A 15,900-nucleotide genomic window follows, 5' to 3' on the forward strand; every position below is an offset into this window, starting at 1 on the left:
CAGCTGATTCTAGGATTCTCTGAATGTATAAAATCCAAGAGACCTTTCAGATCTGAAAGAACAAAGGGACCAGACTAAGCCAGGCAGATCATCCCGAAGTTGGGAGGCAGTGGGCTGCCCTGCAGATCCCATTCCCCAGATCCCTGGGTGAAGCCTGTGTGCACTGCAGTCAGAAATTCAGTTTTGCAGGGGTGGCTGCAGCACACAGACCTGCTGTCTTACACAGGGAGAAGGAGCACACGAGCAGAGCAGACCAGAGTACCAGAGTCCCACCTGGAGTCCCAGGTCATGGGATCTGTGGTGTGATCACTGGGTTTGTGTACAGTACATGTATCCACGTGGTATTTTAGGACACTTCATAGCAGAACATGATATTTCCTCCCCTTCTTTATCCACAGCAGGTGTTTTTCTGCTTTTGAATAGAGCTTTAAAGTAAAACTCTTCATTTCCTCCTCAAAGATCTTTCCTGCTTAATGGGAAAGTGCTCCTAGGTCCAGGATCATGGAAAAGGTGTGAACCTTGCCATACAATGACAGGCCTTCCAGAGCCCTGATGGAAGTGAAAAGTGCATCAGGGTGGTATCTGTGCTCTGTAATCCAATAGGTACAGCAAACAAAGTCTTGTCTTACAGTCATACAAAGGGTCTTTGTGCTGTGAAGTAACTGTCACTTTTGGGGCATTGGTTCAGCTTGTCTTCTTCCTGGGCTGGTAAATACTCCTGTTTAGTATGTGTTGTAAAAAGCAGATGGATTCCATTCTAATTTGGTTTATGGCTTGATTTAGTGTAATTCAGATACCTCATAGGCACCTTTATTATAAAAATTCTAAAATATACTTTAGGTCAAGGGGATATTAACACCTATTTCTTGAAACATATAAATGAGCTGCATCTGAACTCTAGGGCATAGTCATCTCTGTAAAGGAGTGAAGCTTTTCCACTAGTCCCTGAGTACAGGGCCAGGTTCTGGGTGTGCTGTGCATCACCAGCCATCCCAGCAGTGCAGTGAGCACAGCTGGCATCCCAAACACATGGAAGTGAAAACAGAGATGGTCTTTTACAACCATGAGAACAAAACCCCCTCAAAGTGAATGTCCATCCAAAACTCAGAGTTTAACTATGCTAAATTAATGTAGTCAGATGGAAAACAAATGTCACTAATTCTGTTTAGATTTGTAGTACGTGAGACAACTGACCCCATCTTTAGAAAAAATGCTTAATGTTAAGGACTTCTTATTTGAGATTTGTTTCAATTTATTAATTCTAATTTCTTTAAAGAGAATTACCTGATGGGGATTAAATACTTTCTCTGTACGTGAACATTTAAAATCAGGAAGGAATAGGCTGCCCTTTTTGACAGACATTGGGGAAGGTCATAATTTTCCTTTTCATAACTGACACTTAAAGTGCAAGGTGAGTGAAACTTAGCAAGTTTTGTCACTTATATTGTGCTGTGGTATTAAATACCTGTTAAAAAGGAGCAACAAGTGCAGTATTCACAAGCTAGCTAAGAGGCAATTAGAAATTTGTCAAACTCCTGACAAGAAATGTAGTTCACATCAGGAGCAACCAGTTTATTAATTTTGCTGGAGTCGACAGACTTTTCTCCAGAGTGTTCTCCCCTTTCCTGAAATAAGTTTAGTGATTTAAACTCAACTCTCCAGGGATCTCAGCACTGAAGGAGTCTGAAGTGTTGAAGTGCTACTTGTGCTATATTCAAGTCTGAAATTTTGCATGAACTTGCAGCACCAACCCTCCTCTCTCCCTGCTTTCCCCTCATTCATCGCAGCTGTTGAAGGCGACATAATAGAATCTTATTTCTTTTCCTCAGGAGAGCAAAGCAATGAGAAGTTGAGACTCGACCTCAGTATATTTTGAAATAAAAAAAAAAAAAAAGAAAGAAAAAGTTACCATGATAGGAGACAGCCTCAGAAGAATACTGAAAGGCAAATGTACAAGCACTTTGCAGCTGAAGTATTCAGCTGGGATGGATGAAGTAATGTGTAAGGAATCCATTTTTTCTGGATCGAAACTGTTACCTTATAAATACTTTGCAGAAAAATAGATCAAAGATGCTCCTTATTAAAAATAATGATGACCTTCTGATTAAAGTTAAAGTAATCCAGTTATAGGAGGACCCCGATCTCCAGAGCTGGCTTTGTTTGATGCACAATGGGCCAAACTCATCCAAGGTGTTAAGCAGATGAAAGTCATTGTGGTGAACCAAGGAGCTGAGCCAGCCTAATGCACTTCCTGCAGATTTTGAAAGGGGTTGCATGGCAGAGAAATAACTACCTTATGTCATTTTAAATCCTGTAGAAATCCCCAAAACAGCGCTGGATTCTCTGTACTCAGTGTGGAATTATCTAGTTTATGCTGTGGGATGATTTGAAAAACCTCTAGCAGACATTTATTTTCTTTGTATTCCTTTTGAGACCTTAACATGTATATATGTAATAATGTGACCTTAGCACATTATTACATGGACTACTTCTAGAATGGAGGCTCAAATTTAATTTCTAAAACATATGTGGATTACACATTAAAATTCTGGTCCTCAGACACATTATAGTGCTTATTTGGTGATATCTCAGTCATCTTGATGAAGTCATGAACTGATTGTGAAAGATGCAGCGAGAACATTCTTGCCTGGGGAGTTTTTGAATTAAGATTGCTGCCATGAGCCAGGCAGCCCAGATCAGAAATACATGGCTTGGAGTTACGTAACTGCTTCGTTTCTGTTTCTTAATCTGTGAACTGCAGATAGTGTTTGGGTTGGGAGGATATATATATATATATATATATATATATATATATATATAAGCACTAACTTGATGATGTGAGGTGCTGCAAAACAGCCAACCTGGTAACACCAGGGAAAACACAAAAAACACGTGGTAGAATTGCCTGCTTTATAGTGTGGGATGAATCTCAGCATTCTGGGCTTGCCTGAATGTCATTGCCTTTGGTTGATTGATTGTTTGCTAGTTTGGTTTTTGCCTGAATTCCTCTCATCTTTGCAAACATTACAACTCTACCTATGGTCAGTCACAGAAGCTACTTGATAAAATGCAGTTGCAGAGATTGATTATAAGTTAGAGAAGGAATTAACCACAAAAAAAGTGCTTGTAGCCTGCAAGCATATCACCTTGTGTGATATTCCTGCTTGTTCTCAAAAGTTAGCCGGGACTTTCTTGTGGCTATATTTGGATTGGAGATGTCCCAGAGAGACTGGTGTGTCAGAGCAAATGGGGTTGATAAATCACTTGGTAGTGTCCTTCCCCCGTGCCACTCCTTCAGCTCAGAGCAGGAGCCAGAGCTGTGCCGTGTCGGGGGGATTGTGCTGCTCAAAATGCCATCTTTCACAGAAAATATACAGCGACTGCCAGTTACTCTGGGACTTCCCTGCATCCTTTTTCATCCCAGTTTTACAACCTGACCAGCCTCTTTCCACTGCCATCAGAGCTGTACATTGAACATCCAGGGATGCATCTGCTTGTCACTAGAAGTGACCGTCACCACAAAGTGGACCGAAGAAGAAGAGTAGGAACTGCTCAAAGTCCTTGGAATGTGCTACAGGAAAAACTCAGTAGCCAAGGTGCTCTTTTCGTTGGCATTGGCAGCTTTGCAATACTGATAATAATATTTGTCTGTTGTCCTCACTGTATCCAACAGTTAAAGCTCTGTGAAGCTCACAGTTTGTTTTACCATGGGTTAAGAACCTGCTTCATGCCCAATACTGTGTTTTCATGAAAACTTCCATTTCCCAGAAATTGCCTGCCATGTGCAGTCACCACTGGCTTCAAGAGACAGCAACAAGTAGCGTTTTTGTTTGGCCACACAAAACAATTGCTCTGCTTTGAATACCTGGATGAATCGTAGATGGTAATGTCTTCTACTGATGAGTGTACAAATTTAATGTCTCACAGGAAGAATTGTTATCTGTGCTTTTTAATTAGGCAAATTTTGCTTATTTGTGAGAACTCATCCTGAACACTCTCTCTTTTCATGGTTATTCCTCAGAGAAGGGAACATATTTGACTAAGATCCGCAGGAGGGAGAATACCTGGATGTAAGTAACCATCAGGTCACCTTCCAGCATATCCACTAACCAAGTATTTTCTATGCCAGTGTTGATTTAAGCTCTTGTAAAAAACAGGATGAATGCATAGATGTAAATTTGAAATTCCTGAGGTCCAAAACGCTTCTATCCTTTTCACTTACTTTTAAATTTCATTGTAATATTAGAGAAAGAGGTACATACACGCAATCACTTAAACCCATGTATTCCTCTGAAAGTATACTTCCAAACATGCTATATAATTTGTTTCCTTTCACATGGAGGATCCTTGGGGCTTGCTGTCAGACTGACATCTCTAGTGAGGTAATATTATGTGAATTATGTGAATTTTAAAGCACTAAGTGGAAATCTGGACGATGGAAAGAACTGACATTGCAATGCTGATACTTCTCCAAAAGAAAGACAAAGAAATGCTGTGTAATTGTAAGAGACAGAACTGGACAAAGGTACTTACAGGGTGTGTACAGACATCTGTGAGTGATGACTTTTAATAGTTTTAATTAGACTGGAAAATAAGCTCCGGAGAGGGCAGCTGAGTGAGAATTGTGTAGCTAATGCAGGAGAATGCTTTCCAGAATGCACTCACATCCTGTAAAACGTGTCGTATTAATGGTATTTCACAAGTCTTAATGCTCAGCAAGGCTGGGTTCTGAGGCTGGTGAGCATCTGTTCCTGGTATCACTCGGTGCTGGATGCCTGACCCTTCAATCATTCATTTTGTGGATGCAGTGTGGTGGCCCCACTGCAGCACCAACCTTCCCTGCAAGTGGTTTCAGGAACTGAGTGGATCACTAACTCATGAGTTAAAGAAATGTGTTTGGGGAATGTATACATCTCCCAGAGTTTTATGATCATATTCCACTTATGGACAACTCGTGAACAGGTTTTTTGGTCACAGAAATACTGAGAGAATTTTGTTGGTTGACACCTGTAGTGTCAGTGAGATCATAGAAGATAAATGGATGTATTAAATGCAACAGGGTTTATTGGAAGATAATATAGAGTAGAATAATAGGAAAAATAATCTACCATTTTATCTTATGTATGTTCTAAATAGGAACTGATTCTATTCCCCTCCCTGACGAAGGAATATCCATCAGATAATTTGAGATCGTCCTGCAATGTGTTTAACGTTGCAGTGTTCTTAAATGATGAATTCTTCTTGCACCAATTGTGACTAACAAGGACTCCAGCTCGCCGTTTGACCGTTTATTTTCTTTCATTTTGGTTTTGTTTGCATACCTGAAAGAGCTCTGTGAAGATGTTCACATCAGTTCTGGGTACCTGAAGCACAGAATTGGGGCATTGAGGCTTCTTTTATCTTTGTTATCTGCCATCTCGGAGGGATTTCTCTAGGTGAGAATTGCTGTAATCAGGACTGCTCAGCCCTGTGGTTGCTATCTCAGCCGGTATCTCAGTCCTGGGCCTCTCGGAGAGTTTCAGTTGTGCTCTCAGGACAGTTTCCACGTGCGGTTGGCCTGAGGTAACGCACAGGAAGGCAGCTCCCACCCTCGGGTTTTATTCGTAGGTGACAGTGTTCTGGATTTTGTGGAAACCCCGTGAACTCTTGGAGGCCGGGTTCATGCTTTTCAGTGTTAGGTTGGCAGGAATCTTGACTAAGACAGCCTGAAAGGCTTCGAGGAGAACAGAGAGCGCAGTGTCGAAGTGAAATGGTGCTTTGAAATGACTCGAGAAGCATCTTCAGGATGAGGTGTCTGGGAGAGCAGTCAAGTGAAATGTAATTTTTCGCTTCCAAGTGGAGGACAGAAGGCAGTCACTGCCTGTGCAGTGCTGTGGGCCACGGGGCCTCCAGCACACACGTGTGTGTATGTGTGTGTGTATGTGTGTATGGGTGTGTGTATGGGGGTGTGTATGGGTGTGTGTGTGTGTGTATGGGTGTGTGTATGGGTGTGTGTATGGGTGTGTGTATGGGTGTGTGTATGTGTGTATGTGTGTATGGGTGTGTGTATGGGTGTGTGTATGTGTATGGGTGTATGAGTGTGTGTATGTGTGTATGGGTGTGTGTATGTGTGTATGGGTGTGTGTATGGGGGTGTGTGTGTGTATGGGTGTGTGTATGGGGGTGTGTGTGTATGTGTGTATGTGTGTATGGGTGTGTGTATGTGTGTATGTGTGTGTGTATGTGTGTGTGTATGTGTGTGTGTGTGTATGGGTGTATGGGTGTGTGTATGGGTGTATGGATGTGTGTATGTGTGTATGGGTGTGTGTATGTGTGTATGGGTGTGTGTATGGGGGTGTGTGTGTGTATGGGTGTGTGTATGGGGGTGTGTGTGTATGTGTGTATGTGTGTATGGGTGTGTGTATGTGTGTATGTGTGTGTGTATGTGTGTGTGTATGTGTGTGTGTGTGTATGGGTGTATGGGTGTGTGTATGGGTGTATGGATGTGTGTATGTGTGTATGGGTGTGTGTATGTGTGTATGGGTGTGTGTATGGGGGTGTGTGTGTGTATGGGTGTGTGTATGGGGGTGTGTGTGTATGTGTGTATGTGTGTATGGGTGTGTGTATGTGTGTATGTGTGTGTGTATGTGTGTGTGTATGTGTGTGTGTGTGTATGGGTGTATGGGTGTGTGTATGGGTGTATGGATGTGTGTATGTGTGTATGGGTGTGTGTATGGGTGTGTGTATGTGTGTATGGGTGTGTGTATGGGGGTGTGTGTGTATGGGTGTGTGTATGGGTGTGTGTATGTGTGTATGGGTGTGTGTATGTGTGTATGGGTGTGTGTATGGGTGTGTGCACGTGCCAAACTTGCTGTTGTTTGAGTCCTCCTGGCACCAACAAGCAGGGAGTTGGCAAAAATGGTGCTCCTCGTTTAATTGGTCACATCTGTTGGGCCATTTTCCTTGTCCAAGATGACACTAAGGCAGAGACAATGGTAGTGGGTGAATGCAGTGGTGGGCAGGTGCAACTGTGGGGACTGACATCCAGGGCCTGGTCCAGGGGTGGCCTGGCAGTGTCAGGGCAGTGAACTTGGAGGTCTTTTCCAACCTACGTGACTGTGATTGATTCCTCTCGGGGAACTGCACACATCACAGAGCTTCTTGCCCATACATCCAGTGCAAGTTCAAGGAATTGTTCCTGTGAGTGTGCTGTAGGAAAGAGCCTGTGGCTGAAGGAGGCTGTTGTGTGGATGTCACCGGGAGGGAAGTGTCCTGCCTGCAGGGGTGGTGTCTGCCATGCCCATGGCAAAGCTCTTCTGTCACTGATAAACCCTGGAAAAAAGCAGGAAGGCTCCCAGTTCAGGTGAAAATACAACACTAAGAAGGTCCCTGACAGTTTTTAAGAAGTGTTGGCTCTCCTTACACCTTGTACTCCGTTTAAGGGATGGAGGGGCTTGCTTGGGTTTGTGCAACTTTGTGGGTTCTGCTGGGTTCTGTCAGTGTAACTGCATTGCTCTGCAAGACTATTTGGAGATTTCTGCTTTGAGATTTGCTTGGTCAGTTGTGTAACAAATAGTCATTAATACAAAGCTAATGTGTGGTTTTCCTAAAAATACTCCTGCTGAAAACACAGTCTTACCTACAGCTCTGAACTATCTGAATTTAATGTGTGGAATACAGTGTAAATGTGGGATGGATATTTAGCCTGTGCTCTGGCAACATCTGTCATGTAAGAACATTATGGTTATTTAATGGAGATTCTTCATTTAATTTCTCCTAATCTAAGGCACTGTTTATTTGCAAGGGCAAAAGAACGAGAGGGACTGTCAGTGAGGTTGTACAAAAAAGGAAGAAATGGTTAAAGTTCACCATCCTTACAATTGACATCCTTAAAATAAAAATTTTGTTTGTAATTTTCTAATATTTGTCCAATATTTAATCTCTCATCAGACAAAAAACCAAACAAGGTCAGGACTCTGTGCCAGCAGTCACATGTGATGCCAGCACTGAGGAACTGTCTGTGTGTGTGAGAGCCACAACTCTTCCATCTGGCATCAAATTACTGTTAATTTGGAGTTTTCATACAGCTCAGAACTGATCACTTATAGGAAGATTTGAAACAAAGAGTTGCATGTGCTCAGTTGTCCAGAATGATATTATGGGGAAATATCAATCAGAAGTGAGAAGTTAGTATTTTAAATGTGGGCTTGACAGCAAGTGCATCTGTAACAGCAACAGTGTCATTATCTCAGCCTGAAACATGGACACTTGAGTCTTGAATTTTTTTCTTAAATTATTGTTTCTTCTGGAGCAGTTTTGGGCACCAGAAGTTTGATATCAATTTGGAGTCTGCTAAGAATTTTTGATTTGGGAAAAATCTAGAAAGAGCAGGGAATTCTTTTAGCTGTCAGTTGTGCAGATGACAAATAACTCAGGATAGTGGTGATTTCTCTCTTATGAATACTCTGTAACTTTGAAAGAATTACAGTCATTTATATTCATGTTTTCACAGGTATTACTCTGGTTTTAAAGGTGGGGAGGCTGTCAGCTTCTGAAAAATGAAGTCATAAAATGGCTAGACAATGCAGAAAGTCACTCTCGGAATCAGGAAGCCAGTCTGAGTTGCAATGGCTAAAAAAGCCAACTATCTCAGTAAAATAAGGTTGAAACACTTTTTTAAAAAATCTTTTAAAAAATTAAAATTTTTTAATCTGTTTATTTCAAATATATTTGAGCAAAAAGTAAAAAAACTGCGCTGTGGAGAATCTTCTGTGGCTGCTTCTGGTATAACCATGTGTGATTCGAGAAGTAATGCTACAGAAACACCTCAGAAATACAACTCTGAAAATTTCTTTCATAGACTTTAGGTACAAGAAACAACTGTGGATTGTAGGAGATCAAGGTTGGTTTTTTTTCAGTACTGAAACACTTAGGTCAGTCTTGATTCCTGTGACTTTGTTATATACCTGTGGGCTTGAGAACATGATTGATCTAGGCCTGCTGAAAACACCTGGTTTCACATAGTGAGATCTTTCCTTCTCAAGAAAAGCTGTGAACAAGTCGGGGAAAAACTGGAATCTTACATTAAAAAATCACGTTGTCATATTTAAAGCTGAGGATTTTTTTTTTTTGGGGGGGGATCATAATTATGGAAAGCTTCCTTGTCCTGACATGCCTAGTGGATGTTGTCCTTGGTCCATGCTACCCTGGCACGTAATTTCATTTTTTCCTGAGTGAACTATAAGCATTAATGTCCCCTAACAATTTTGGAAACAAAATATTGGAATTACTTGGAGTACTTTCAGTAGTGTGTGCTGGTCATCATTAGCAGCTCTTCTGTCCTAGGCAAGGACACTGGTTTGCAACATCATTTTGTTTGATTAAATTCCCTTAAGTGGTGTTTGCAGCACTTGTGTGTGTGTTGTGTCACCTCGGTCACCGTAAACAATGGCCCCCAAAGATCACAGGACTCCTTCAAGCCAGAGATCTGCACAGGCTTTAACAGAAACCATTATTAAAGTTTCTGAAAGGATGAGCTCCTTTCTGAATACACTCAAATGTATTATTCTGCCTTGGTAGGTTCTCTGCAAGTGCCCGAGTGTTGCATATAATATTCCACCACAATTGCTACCTTTGTGTGGTGGCAGTAACAAAGAAGTGGAGTGACAGGATGAAACACAGTGGGATCCAAGGTTGTGATATATTTTCTTTCTGATTTTACACAATATGTCAGGCAGGAGGCTTAGTTTAAAATTTTAACTTCTTTTTTTTTTTCCCCCTCAAGATTTCCAATCCATCCTAAAATGTCCAAGTTGCAAAACGTGCTGGAGCCGTAATGCTGCTGGCTTGAGGGGAGGGGAGAAAAAAGTGGGGAAAAAAATACATGTATTGATACACACCCCCACACGAGCAAAGCATCGTATGCACAGGGCATGTACCGAGATTTCCAGCTGTCAGGGCAGTGTTAATCGCCTGATTTGGGCACAAAAGGCACAGCAAAGGGAAGCACTGGTGCTTTACAGAGGTCCCGGAGATTAGTGCTGAGCTCTGCCGGTAATACCTGTGTTTATCCTCACAAACTTCTGAGGAAGAGTTTTCTTGGAGGTTTAAGAAAATTGCACCCAAGAATATGCTCCTTTGATATTTTGCAGAGTAATGTATTCTGCCAGACAGGGGACTTTTTACTTATCTTTCTGCACATCAAAGTGTGTTTTCCCCTTGAAATGTGGGAAGTTGACAACTGTACAACAGCAGCAGGGATCTGGGTTCACAGAGTAAGCAGTGTTTCATTATGCTGCTTTATTTGGATGGGCAACTGTGAGAAATAGCTTATGATGTATAAAATATCTGAGTCTCTTTTTGTACTTGAAGACATTGTTATCTCTATTTGAAGTTGGCTAGTGAAGGTCAGTCAGGCTAACTGCTTGCAAAAGAATATCCTGTCTCTGTTGGCAGATACTCTTTTCAAAGTTCATTGCATCCAGCAGGCTATTTTTGTAAATACCACCCATCATGGCAAATTACAGGCCGGTGGGGGGGGGGAGAGGGGGTGGTGGATGAAGTCCTTTCATTGTGCAGAAATCGATTGTCGTTGCCCAGAGCATTGCATGGCAGTGGCAGGGATGAAAAGTGTGAGCTGTTAATTTGTTTGAGATTTGGTGTTGATCAGGAATGTCAGATTGCACTGCGGAAGTGATACATTCTGTGATAACTGTAATACTGAAACTTTCACTCACTGATAACCATGGCACTGATAGATTGTGGTATTTTCATGACATTTCCTTTGCTTTACTTTGAAGTCTGGCTGGTTAAGTCAGGAAGTCTTTCTCTATTAGCAACACTGAAGCTATAGTGTTGTTTCTTCCTCTCTGCTTTTTTTTGCATTTGTTGTTAATGAGAATGGAAAGCTGGCTGTGTAGGACAGTGCTAATAGTGGCGACTGGTCACATATTTCTTTAGTCTATCACATTTGGGAATGAAGCCCATTAAAAAATGGGATTTTATATGAAGTAACGTTTTGAAATCAGTAGGTTCTTTATGCTCTACTCATTAAAAATAAATCTTTGTCTTTCAGTGGTGTATGGGGTTTAGATTTCATTAAATAGTGTCTGCTCAAATCTACTTAAACTGGTGGTCCAGTCCCAGAAACATTTACAAATGAGAGCAATCCCAGTTGGGAAGAAAATTACTTGATGTAGGTTGGTTTCGAAAGAACTGATGAGTTGTCTGCATAAAACTTTTTGGATGCAGCTCATAGGAAAGGCATTCAAACACATACACGAGTGGGATGCAGCCCTGGCACAGAGAGAGCCAGAGATCTTGTAACTCCCCTTTTTTTACATTAAGTGGTTTTCAGACTGATTTTTTTTTCCATGACACACTCATTTCTAGGATATTATTATCTACCTTGAATGTTCTGAATAGTAGAGTCATTGGCTTCCTGCATTAAAACTAAAACTGATGGCAGTGTTGCATACTCAATATTTATATTTAAAGCACTCGTTATAATGTATCTAATTTAGGTAACTGTTTGGATATGCTGTTACATTTTTTGCTCAGTTTTTCTAGTCACTAAGAGTTACCTGTGTGAAAGGGAAGGCTTCTTAAAAAATTCATAACTCGCTTTAACATCAGTGAAGGTTCCTGATTAATTTAAACCTAATCCTGTTGAACCCACTGGCAGCATTTATCCTTGTTCCACCAGATTGCAGTTAGTTACTTTAAAACCACAGCTCAAAGCAAAATGCTTTGCTTTCGATGCAACCACCAGTGGAATGATGAAGAAGATGCAAAAATACCTACTTGTAAGCTGCTGTTTTAAAAGGTTATCTAAAAATATCTGCATAAAACAGCTAAAAGGTCTTGCGAGATAGTAATCGGTAATTATTGTGGAAACATCTGATTGGAAAAACCCACGACACGTCTCACATCAAAAAAAAAAAAAAAATTAGGTAGAAAAATATAAGCACTGATATTTCCATGAGTGTTTCATGTAGCAGGGGAAGGAGGCCCTCAGTCAGCGAATACAGCTAAGTCTGTTTTGTGCTGTGGCAAATCCCATTGTGAAGAGGCTGTGAGTAATCAGAAGTGACAGCATAAGCACTTTCTGTTCAAAGTGATTTTACAGAGAGCATTATTTTCTGAGAAAAGCACACATATGGCTCCCATAATGCTGAAAGAGCACTGCTGTATCCATTTATTAGCACGAGCGTTGGGAGAGGAAGTTTTGCAAATGGTGCTCGGATTTAAGACCTTTTTCTCTGCGTTTCCATTCCCTAAAACCTCCTTAAAATCGTAGGAATTGGCCAGATAGGTAAGGGTGGGGTGAGTGTGTCTGCCCAGGGGATGTCAGGGCAGTTTGTGAGGGGGAAGCTGCTGTCAGGAGCTGGACGTGCTGCTCAGTGGTGACTTGAGCAGTCAAACAGCAGCACAAATGCTCTTCCTTGGAGGAAAGGGTGCACAGGTATTGTTGGTGCATTTTGATGGAGGTGCTTCAGATCCCTCTGACCCTCTCCTTGCCCTGGGCTTTTGTTCCTGTCACAGTGTCAGCTCTGAGTGACACCCCCTGTCCTGTCCTGTCCCCTGCTCTGAGTAAGGATTGCACTGCAATGAAAAGCCAAGAAACCTTGCTCTTACAAATTACCAGTTTAAAGGATGAATTTGCCCCCCTTAGTAGCTACTTATCTAACTGAAAGGTTTTATTTTTGTTATGCTTATTTTTCTTTTGTTCTCAGTGCTTACCTTGGCTCTGCACTTTGTGGCTATAATTTTAATTCTGTGCATGAGGAATGTGCATGTTTGGCCAGGACCTTTCTATTTAAATTAATCCATATACATAATCAAGTTCTAGTATGCTGATTTTTGTAAATTGCTTACCAGTGTCTCACATTTACAAAATTGCCCAGAGGAACTATCAGAACTTCTCTTTCCAAAGCCTGGAGCCTCTCAGCTTTTTAGGGAAAAGAAAGCTTCCAGTGCTCACACTTGTAGAGCGTGGTAGTTCCAAACCAAAAGGCCAGTAGCTACACAAATGCAATTTTAAAAAAAATCCTCATGACAATTATGTCAAACTTGATGGCTGCCTGTTTGGGGTTGGCTTTAGGGATTTCTAGATCTATCAAAAACGTTATTAGTTTGAAAACTGTTGGCTTTGGAAGTTGGCTCTAAATTTGCAAATAAGGCACCTATGTTTTTATTGATTGTTAAAACTCACTGCCTCCCCGAGATGTTCCACAACCAAGAAGCCTGAAATAAAAGCCTTTTTTTTTTCCATACTAATTTGTTTTGGAAGAGGTGGTAGAAGGAATTGGAGGGTAGCAGAGGGGATTCAGGTCTCTCTGTCTTTCATGAGCAGTAAGCCAAACAATTCCAATTCTAAAATTTCATTACAGGCCTTAATCACAAATGAAATGTTTCAAATACTTGTACTGCTTCCAGTAACCTCTTCTCATAAAATTCCCCCCAAGGAGAGTGAAGCTTAAATACTGAGGGGTCTGAGTACGTCACCAGTTATCTACTAAAGTGGAGACAATATTGTTTGTATTCAAGCATGAATTCCAATGACATTTAACAGAGTTAATTTTATCTCTGTTTGGTATTATGAATTTTGCCTCATTCTGTTCACTCTGTTGCTTTCTTTAAAATGCCTCTCCAGTTTCACTGGCACTGGCCCATCGCTGGTGGTTGCCGCCACATGCCTGTCTAGCATAAAAACATCTTTATTACTGCAGAAATTATGTATTTAACAGCTCGGAGACACTTGCATCTGGCTTGGAATTATGGCAGTAATACGTTGAGAGAGCTGTTCATTTGGTTTTAATGAGCATAAGCTACAGCTTGCCATCAAGGAACTACTCCAACTTAATAACAGGAATTGCTGCGCCGCTCGGATCCGTTCTGTCTGGGTGGTTTAATGTGCACCACCTAATATGAGTGTGGGAAAATCCTTAACCGTGGAAAATAAAAGGGGGCTTCCATACAGTGCTGCTGATATCTTCTTGGTGCATCAGCCTCAGTTGTAAAGCAGCAGCACAGACAGTATAGATGGGTATCTATTGAAGCAATACGTGTTGAAACCTTTATAGGTGAGGTATGAGGAGAAAATATACCATTAAAGTCTGCACTCAGAGAGGGGAGATCCTTCCACCTTCAATGCACAAATCATGGCAATTTTCATTCCTCTTTTAGAGTGGCTGCTGTGTGTCTGATAAAATAGATTAATGGTGAAATACATGTCAAAAGAATTTATCCAGTGGTGGCTTTGCTAACGTTGGTGTTGTTTCTTCCCTACAGGTATTTCTGTAACAAAGAAGACTCATACATGTAAGTAATATCTTTTGATTTGGCCTTCTCTTAGGAATGGAGTTTGTTAGGCTGTGCTGTGGTGCTCAGACTAGTAGGTGTTGGGCTGGTCTGAGAAGGCTCAATTTTAAAAATGCTGGTGGGTTTTCTGCTTTAGAGTGGTTTCAGTCCTCAGCCAAAATGTTGTCGGAGATAAAATGTGTGTGTGTGTTACTGGCACGTGTGTGAAGTCAGAGGGCAGGAAAAGAAAGTTGTGAGGAAAGGTAGAATTCCTGGCTCTGGTCTATATACCTTACAGCTGATAATTAACACATCCAGAAAATACAGATGAGAATGGTTATGTTTTTATGTCTGATATATATGCAGTATGATTCAAGCTAAAATATATTATTGAACTGAAAGCCTTCTGTCCCTTCCTATGCATGAGTCTGTAAGATAAATCATTCAGTGCTTGTGCTGAAGGAACTGGATGGAAACGAGGAGGTTATTGTTTTGCTCTCAACCTTATAAACAAACAGTCCTCAGAAGTGGCAGCCTTGGAAATGTCTGTGGATGTGGGCATTTACTTACATATACATTTATTCCAAATCTTCTTCAAAGACATCATTACTGGAGATCAACTCTCATCTCCCCTGCAGTGAGTTAAAAAGCACAATTCCAAGAAAATGTTACGATTTGTAGCCGGACATACGTGGAGATGCTTTGGATGCTGTGGAGGTTTGGAAATCTGGTAGTGCAAGAACTGTACTTGCCCAGGATCTGAAACAGGAGTAGGCAAAACTGAGGCTATTAATTCGTGGAAGCCCCCTAACAAAACAGGTGGTAGGCTGCACAAAATTTACAAATATGTATGCATTTTAACAGGATCATGCATTTGAAGTATGTTCATTGCAGCTTCCAGGGTTAAAGGGGTGGTGCAAAGTATCTTACATGGTTTTTATTCTTATTTCATTCCTGGTTTTATAATATTCCTGTAATGAAAAATCTGACTTGAGACTATGAATTCAAAATTGATTTAAGAACTTCAGATGAGAAATTTGATTTGTATGAGTATTGAAGCAAACTCTAAATGCCTCAGACTTTTAGATCATGATGGTCCTGGTCTGCTTAGGTGGGTTTGCTGCTTAAAGTGTTCTTAGGGTCAGATCCTCTTTGGCTGAAGGCATATGAGGTTTCCATTGCACTTAGTGGAGCTACAGGCAGGAGTCTGGGCGTGGAGTTTGACCCTTCCTTGTGTTTTTGGTGAATATTTGAGCTGCTGGGACTGGGGACTGAAGTGCTCTGTTACCCACAGGCCAGGCACTGCACACACAGCTCCCTTGCACAGCCTTGCCTTGAGCTCAGCCCTGGCCTGGAGCACCCTCTCTAGAGCTGGGGAGCAGTTTGGGGACTGTGCCAGCCCAGTCCTGGCCCCTCCTGTTGGAGGCTGATGCTGTACCTGGTGGTTTGTACCATTCCCCCGGGAAATCACCTGCAGACACCCTGTGCTGTGCACAGCAGTGCCAGGGCTGCTGGAGGACCTGCTGCAGGAGCCCCAGCTCCAGTTCCAGCACTGAGCCTTTCCTGGGAAGGTCAAATAGCAAGCACAGCCCTAAGGAGCATAGGAAATGCATGTGAAGGC

General features: G+C 41.6%; 1 protein-coding gene across 1 annotated transcript in view; it reads left to right on the forward strand.

The window, feature by feature from the left end:
- The window catches only part of RORA (RAR related orphan receptor A), a 217,402-nt gene that overhangs the window by 86,596 nt on the left and 114,906 nt on the right, over window positions 1-15,900 (forward strand). The window contains exon 2 of the mRNA XM_029963145.1: window positions 14,271-14,300. Within this exon, the coding sequence (XP_029819005.1) occupies window positions 14,271-14,300 (30 nt within the window). The remainder of the gene's footprint in view (window positions 1-14,270; window positions 14,301-15,900) is intronic.

The sequence above is a fragment of the Manacus vitellinus genome, unplaced genomic scaffold (assembly GCF_001715985.3).
Source record: "Manacus vitellinus isolate BGI_N305 unplaced genomic scaffold, ASM171598v3 scaffold_53_pilon, whole genome shotgun sequence".
NCBI lineage: Eukaryota > Metazoa > Chordata > Aves > Passeriformes > Pipridae > Manacus > Manacus vitellinus.